The sequence below is a fragment of the Pungitius pungitius genome, chromosome 1, assembly GCF_949316345.1.
Source record: "Pungitius pungitius chromosome 1, fPunPun2.1, whole genome shotgun sequence".
Taxonomy (NCBI): Eukaryota; Metazoa; Chordata; class Actinopteri; order Perciformes; family Gasterosteidae; genus Pungitius; species Pungitius pungitius.
Window position 1 is genome coordinate 5195161 of NC_084900.1, and position 8123 is coordinate 5203283.

An 8123-nucleotide genomic window follows, 5' to 3' on the forward strand; every position below is an offset into this window, starting at 1 on the left:
ATGATGAATTGTGTAATTATTAATAGAGACACCTCTGCTCCACAGACACCCGCACACAGAAGCTCCCCCATTCGTATTTAGCTGCCCCGTGTGACTGAGCGCACTGACAACGCTGCATCTATGCAGCATCAGTGTCGGCGTGGATTCAATGTGTGTGTGTGTGTGTGTGTGCGCGCAGTCAGTGTGACAGCCAGACCGGGCCAACAAGCACCGCAAATATTTATCTACGGACCTTCTGGAGGCACCGCGAGCGGCGCTTCTCGCTCTCAACCTCGTCTCCACGGGAGGAAAAAAAAAAAAAAACCCCATCAAGTTTGCCCTTGGACTTGTTATTTTAAGACTTTTAGGAACAGTGACACCCCCCCCCCCCTTTACTGAACTGACAATTCTGCAGAACTTTCAAAAGAAGCTCCAATCGTCATCATAACCTACCAGCGTAAAGCGGAACACGGGATGCCGGACTGGCCATGAATACAAACAGTTTCATTAGCGGCGTGGGGGAGGGGGGGGGGGGGGGGGTGATTTGGCGGGGACACGACGGACGGTAAACAGACGCCGGACCTCTTTCCCGCCTTGTTGTTGTTGTTGTTGTTCCCGTCCTTGTGGTTTGTTCTTAAACGCGTGCGATTAATAAGCGTCCCTCATTTCCTCCGCTGAGTCGATGGGCTTATTTTTTTTTTTTAAAGCGCTCTGGTTTCGGCGCCGTGACGCCTGCAGCGCGGAGGGGGGGGGGGGGGGGGGGGGGAGAGAACATTGTGTTAACGGGTGGGTGGGGGCGTAATTGTAGATTCCACAGTTGCCGTCTGTCATTAACCGAGAGGGAACATCTAGTTTCCTGCGAAGCACGAAAAACAGTCAACAACAAAGAAAACAACAACAAAGACACGACACCGCTGATAAAACCATGAAACTGAATTATTTTGTTGTATTAGAAAACGCTACTTGAAAACGATTTAGCGTTAGCTAGCAGTAGCGACTGCAGTCACATGGGAAGAAAAGCCCGCTTTAAAAAAATTCTCCCCATAAATTGAAAAAATTCACAAAATGTATTTTTTTTTAAAAAGGTTTAATGTCGGGGTCAGAAAATCCGAATGAAGACAAAAAAAAGGTAGAGACTCTGTTCCTAAAGCTCCAAAATCCATGAATGCACGAGATTTCCGACTCTACCATTCGCGCCACGGTCCCCTCCCTCCCCCCCACCACCACCCCACCCTCACTACCCCCGTCCCCGAAAGCACAGGAAGTCGTTAGCTTCGGCCCGGCGGAGGGTGACGTCGGGGTGAGGCGGCACTCTGAAAGGTTAACGACCGCTCTCGGGCCAATAATGGCAGCAGTGAGCAAACACCGCGGCGCCTTCATTCGATCCGCGCCGACGAGTTCCCGGGAGGGGGGGGGGGAGTTGTTGTTGTCTCAATCGCCACGTAGTCGCCACGTCAATAATCCCGCCTGCGGAGACGGGGGGGTTCCGGGGGGGCGGCGGTGCGGTCGAGTGTGCGCTGTAACGCCCCAAAAGTCTGGGGCTAAACTCTTTTGACTCTTTGTCAAATTGGCTTCCTGGTCCGGCAGACAGCGTGGACCTCGGTCCCGTGCGCCGCGGGTTAGGCAACTCAAACGTGGGCCGTGTGTGTGTGTGTGTGTGTGTGTGTGTGTGTGTGTGTGTGTGTGCGTGTGTGTAGTCTGAAGTCTCCTCAGGCAGAGAGTGGAGCAATCCATACGCTGAAAGAGGGCCTCGTTCTTCAGAACACCTCTAATCGACCCAACTTCAACTCGGGAGGCAACTGTTGGCTAAAAGCCACAAAAGAACGATTCTTCTTACTTTAATGGAGATGATCCTATAACTAACTCATCTAGCTCAGCCTTAATTCTAGCCGTGATGTCGTGTTGCTAATCGAGTCCCCGGCGGCTCATCAAAGTGAAGGAACAGCTGATTAAACGCCGTGGTCGCTGCACTACTTCCACTCCGCCCTTGTGCAAAGGAAGAGCTCCGCTGAGAATAACTTGACCTCTCGGCACGGGGTCCTAACTGCGTTCTCGCCCCCCCGTCAGCACCTCGGCTGCCCCCCCGAGATCAACTCTGACCCCCTGTCATCCCCAGACACACACACACACACACGAAGACGAGCTTGCACGCGAGAGATGCTTAAGGAAACCGTGTGCGACCCACAGAAACAAACAAGAGTGAAAACACACACACACACACACACACACGGCCTCCTGTGAGAAGTGGCTCGTTAGTGGACGGTAATCAGCTTAACGCTCTCCTACGCCCACCGGCGCTAAGCTCTTTACAGACAAACCCGGTTAGAGAAGTGGCGGCTGAGCGATGCCACGGCCACCCCCCCGGATCCAATGAAACACACACACACACACACACACACATATACAGTCAGACCCACACGGATCATGGTGCAGAAACTCTGTGGGAGTGTCGAGACAAATGACCTCGGGCAGCGCGAAGACGTATGTGCCAAAGAGGTGCGGCGCGACAGACGGAGAGAAGAAAAGAGGCCGGGAAACAAACACGGAGCGAGAAGAATGACACGAGGGGAGGGTGTGGGGGGGGGGGGGGGGGGGGGAACAGCCCTCAGATAAAGCAGAAAGAGAAACTTGAATGTTTTCCAGGGAGAGAGTGTGAGGAAAGAGGAGGAGGAGGAGGAAGGAAAGCAGACAAATAAGTGTGTGTGAAAAACTCCTTCTTCTTCCTCCTCCTCCTCCTCCTCCTCCTCCTCCTCCTCCTCCTCCTCCTCCTCCTCCTCCTCCTCCTCCTCCTCCTCCTCCTCCTCCTCCGTGGCCTCAGTAACCCCGGCATGGCCGCTCCAGCTCTCCCCCGGGAGGAGCCTGGCATACATCCCATACCACGGCGCACAATCGGCGCTCTGTCGCCGGGATCGCGCACACACGCACACACACACACACGAGATAGCAGCACACACAGTAATGGTTCGATCGTGTCAGTGTAACCGGTCGGCCCGACCGTCGGAGGGATTGTCGTGAAATTTGGCAGCGGTATCCATGGCAACCGGAGGATGAATCCTCTCCTCGACTTTGGTCGCCAACCCACTAACCCCTCCCCCACCCCACCTCACCCCACCTCCCTTCCCTCCGGGCGACAACCGGAAAGTCACCTTTTCCGTGACTGTACCAACCGTTTCAGACTCGGAGCGGAGTCGAAATCGCTTTCAAGTCTCGACGGGGCGAACGCGAACTCACACCCGCTGAGAGCTTCAACTTCAAAGTGGCACCAATGCACCGACACGATGACGGGTTGACAGTGCATCAATCGTTAATTACGCAATAAGGACATAACGATACAATGCAGTAATGGGAGCTGGGAGGCGCCTCACCTTCACTCGGGGCTTATAAAAAAATAAAAAGCTTATAAAAGGGTGCGCGCAGCCATCCTGTAATGACTTTTTATGTATTCATTCTTTCAAGCAGAAAACCCTGAAAAGCTCCTTAATTTGCACAACGTGCTCACGAGAGGAGAAGAAAACGGGTCGGGTGTGAACGGCAAACAGAATCTCTGCAGGAAGAGGAGGCGAAGAAAAGTGTTTGGAGAGCGGGGCAGAGGGGCCAAAGAGACGCCGGCCAGACAGAAGTGTGTGTGTGTGTGTGTGTGTGTGTGCGTGCTTGCGTATCAAATGCACGTAAATAAGGAACTAGTGAGTCGAAACATGACTAGAGTACCGAGTCGTTTCACCACCATGACGGAGCTCCTTGAAGAGCTCTTCCGCAAGGTGCTTGAACCCGGAGGGTAAGTGAATGATTTAGTTAATCTATGAACGAATAATAAAAAGGCTTTGTGATACTTATTTAACTTGCAGGCAAACGTACCGTTAAACATGCCGATTTAAATTTTGCTATTTGTGAAATGTCCCACTCACTTTGCACCCGTCACAGGTCCAATCGTCAAATCCAAAGCGATCCTAATCAAGAAGGCGTGTTTGCGTGTGTGCATCTAGAGCCCGATTAGGCCAAACGCCTCCTTGTGTCTGCAGATCTGCGTACTGTTTTTTTTTTTTAAAGAAAACACGCAGTCTGAAGACGTCACCTTCACGGACCAGACAACCGGTCCGACTGACTGATAAAAGCCTTTAGACAATAATAACAACCCTCTGAAATGCAGTCTCTAAGAGCCCTGCCTGTCTTCAGCACGCACCTCGTTGTGTCCATCTGTGTTCAGGTTTCAGCTTAAAAACAGCAGGTGAAACTTCAATAGATACGCTCCGTGTGTGTGTGTGTGTGTGTGTGTGTGTGTTTGTAAGCGATACTGTAGAGTTGAGCGGGTGGCTGCCACATTAGCGGAAACAACATCTGACCCCTATTGGCTGCGTTAAATTACTGGAATCGTACGCACACACACACACACACACACACACACACACACACACACACACACACGCCTAGTCCTATCAGTGGATCTGTGCCCCTCAAGAATGAAGCCACACACGTCTGGTGCTGTCGCACTGACACCGTGAACACGCCTGTCAACATCATCGTGCTGCAACGAACACACTGACACAACTGAAAGATCCAATTGTGTGTGTGTGTGTGTGTGTGTGTGTGTGTCTGTGTGTGTTTTAAAAGAAATGTCCCGTTGGAGAGGGGCACTGCAGCCTGGTCAAGGTCTTGGGAAAACGGAAAAAAAGTGGGCGGGTGATAAGGGACAAAGGGATGAGTGACGCCGGGTGTCTTTTCCACCGGTTATCACCAAGGCAACAACCACATGACGGAATCAAGTTGGGAGTTTGTCACTTCAAAAAAAAAAAAAAAGGGAAAACTTCTGTTTCATTTTGCAGACGTGTATTTAATTATTCCAAAGTGTTTGGTTCTGCTGGACGGATACTGTTGCCATAGAGACAAAGCCGGCCCGAGCTCGGTCTTGCCGTTGCCACTGTGAACAAAACGTGGCGCCGTGGCGGCTGGACTCGTCCCAAACTCTCCCAGAACACCAAAGTGACGTGATTTAAGCCACTTCAAATGGTAAAGATTTGTTCTATTAGAGTCCTTTAGGGTCCTCCGACCTCCAGCATCATCCACACAGGAGAAATAAATCATTACGGTTCAGCCATCACCATCATTAAGCTCATGTTAGACGTTACCCTAAGAGGCCTTTTCTTACACCACCTTAATCTAAAATGAATAAAAACCCCACGTCGCCTTCACCTCAGATTCACCTCCTCACTTCGCACTCCCTCCGGAGTGAATCATCCCTCAGTGAAAAAGCACTCTCCCCTCCATTCTTCGCGCCTCCCGGGGCGTGTTTTGAGCGCCGCCGCCGCGGCCTCGTGGAGGGTTAAAAAAAAAAAGGCCCCCTTTGATGTCTGTAATGAGGCAAATGGCGATGGAGTGGCGCCAAAAAACGCACGCGAGGGGGAGACGGTGAATATCACACGGTCCGCTTTCGGAGGGGAAGAGAGTCGAGGCTTCAAGGCCGCGAGGTTCAGGGCGGGTCGATTTACAGGTGGCGTCGGGGGGGGAGGGGGGGGGCCGCACGAGCGCACACACACACACACACACAGTAGAGATTTAGTCTATTCATTGTGCAGAACAAAAAACAGCTTTTTTTTCTTAGTCGATGGCAGATTAGGCAGAGTGGACCCTAACCCATATCTAAACACACACACACACACACACACACACACGCACAGACACACACGTCCCACTATTCCTCCCCCCCCATGTGAAGGCACAAGTCAGTCACTACTTTTCTTTTCAATGACATTCTTGCACGAACGGCGATTATGAACACAACACCGGCTCCTCTTAACGTCTGCAATATTTCGGTCAGGAAGCCGACGTATCACCGCCCCCCCTCGAAGAGGAACACATCCGATTGACTTTTGTGCTACGGGGCGAGGTAGCGGCATCCATCACTGGATGCAAATCCACTGCGGTGATGCCTCTGCAGGGGCCCCATGGGAAATCACGCACGGGGGGGGGGGGGGGGGGGGGGGAAGCGGGGCGGCGAGTGCGCGCTGCGAGGGTCGAGGGATTTTTTAAAAAACGTGGATTTGCTCTTTAAAAAAAAAAAATATAGACAATAGACAATAGACATTCTCGTCATAATATAAACCGTCGTACAAGATTTCGACATAAAGGTCTGACCTGCACAGAGCGGAAACATGTGCGGCGCCTTCTGCAGACAAAGCACACCACGGCGGATGTCCACGGCGGCGCCCGCACGCACGCGGAGGAGCGGCCCGCACGGGTTCCCAGGGTCGCATACGTGTGTGTGTGTGTGTGCGTCAGCATTACACTCCTCCAGTCCCGGGTTTCGCCTAATTGCACCAGGCGAGGGCCGGTAATGAGTCGCTGCTGCTGCTGCCGCCGCGCACGCAGATGACCTCACCAGGCGCTTGAAGTGAAGGTGGTGGTGGTGTGTGTGTGTGTGTGTGTGGGGGGGGGGGGGCCCTTCCGAGTCCTCCAATAAAAGTGTGCGTGCAAACAGAGCAGAGTTGTTGCTATGTGCGGCGTGAGTCCGGAGACTCCCTGAACAGACCACCCAAAACAAAGCTAACCGGACTTCAGAAAAACCAAAGCGTTCCTGACTTTAAGAGAAACAAACTCCCTTGTGTTATTTTCCACAGGAACCGATCCAAATGTAGGAGACGGTGGTGGGGGGGGGCGGTATTAAACAAAGATAAATATGGCTTTGGTTTACTCAAACTGGTGAGGAAAAGGATCCTGGCCCCTCTCTGCTTGTCCTGCTGGAAAATCCCCCCATAACGTGGATTATGGGGTCATAACAAGCGGCAGAGTGTGGCAGGCTAATAAGTAGCTCAAACAGCGCGTCGCCGCCGCTGGACTCCCTTTGGCGTGAAAAGGGGGGGGGGGGGGGGGCGGGGGGCGGAGCCGTGCGACGAGCGGTGGGTTGTTTGACGCAAAGCGCTACTAGTGGCGCTGCCCCCGATTACACACAACGCAGGTCTGTCGGCCGCATGGAGACTAGTGCGTTTCTCTTTGTGGAGGGAGGAATGAATGTGTGCGCGTGTGTTTTGTTCAAATAGGCACTCTGTAAATGTACATGTGAGGTGTAAACTTTGACTACGTAAAGGGAGCGCAGGTTAGAAAAAAAGCATTTATCCAGTACGCTCACTTTAAAAAAAAAAAAACAGAAAATTCGGTGGTTTAAAAAGACCGAGTTGGCTTCCGAGGTCGGGTCCTTCCACTGCTCCTTTTCCTGTACTTTGATTTAGTACAATGTTATTGCCAAACTGATATAGAGCCCCAGTAGTAATAAACCCAAATCATCCCATACATTTTTTTATTTTTTCCCCAATCTATTTCCAGCACAAAGAAGCGCTCTCTCAGACGGAGGCACTGGGAGGGTCGACGTCGGCATAGATTTATTTCTCTGTACTTAAAAGTTCAATTTGAGTTGTCATTTTGTTATTAGTGGGAGTCCTTAAAAAGCTTCTTGACCAAGAGATACAGATCTAAACTACAAAGCGCTATGCATCACAGACACCACGATAGAAGATTAGATCGCCTCAAGTATTTAAATTAAAGTTAACCATTTTTTCCTATTTTTTTCTGAAATGCGTAGCATTGAACCCAATAAAGATTTACAAAATACTTAATAGTTTTGAGGTACTGATTCTTTGAAGAACGACACCGTTTCCGGCTGAATGAATATTTCATGCTTCTCCCCTTCCTCGGGGGGGGGGGGGGGGGGGGGGGGCGCTTTATAAAAGAGCTACAGGTTATTTTTGAGGCTGGCACAGATCTCCTCCTCCAGATGGGGAAGAAATAAGAGTCCAGGGGGACAGCCTCGGGGGGGAGGGGGGGCCTGGCTCACCAAACTTTTCGTGTCTTCCTTGACTTTGTTGGGAGTGATTTGAACGAAGGTCACGTTGTGTGTGTGTGTGTGTGTGTGTGGGGGGGGGCACGCAAAATGACCCGCACACGTCGCACTTCATGAAACGACTCATCGCCGCTTGTATTTCCCACACAAAAAAGGCCTGAAAGTGATGCCTCTTACTTAACTTTCATGTTTCAGTCTTAACTTTCATGTTGCGTTTCTTTAATCCAAGTCACGCGAGGCTATTCTTACACGCTGCATAAACAGCGTCAAATAGGACTTTTCTTTGGCCGACGTCCCGCCGCTGACGTTCAAATTT

The 8123-nt window shown here is 51.4% G+C and overlaps 1 protein-coding gene across 1 annotated transcript in view; it reads left to right on the forward strand.

Annotated features, from left to right (window-relative positions):
• Positions 1–3674: 3674 nt before the first annotated feature.
• The window catches only part of acap1 (ArfGAP with coiled-coil, ankyrin repeat and PH domains 1), a 9205-nt gene continuing 4756 nt past the window's right edge, over positions 3675–8123 (forward strand). Inside the window, exon 1 of the mRNA XM_062566330.1 lies at positions 3675–3754. Within this exon, the coding sequence (XP_062422314.1) occupies positions 3675–3754 (80 nt within the window). The remainder of the gene's footprint in view (positions 3755–8123) is intronic.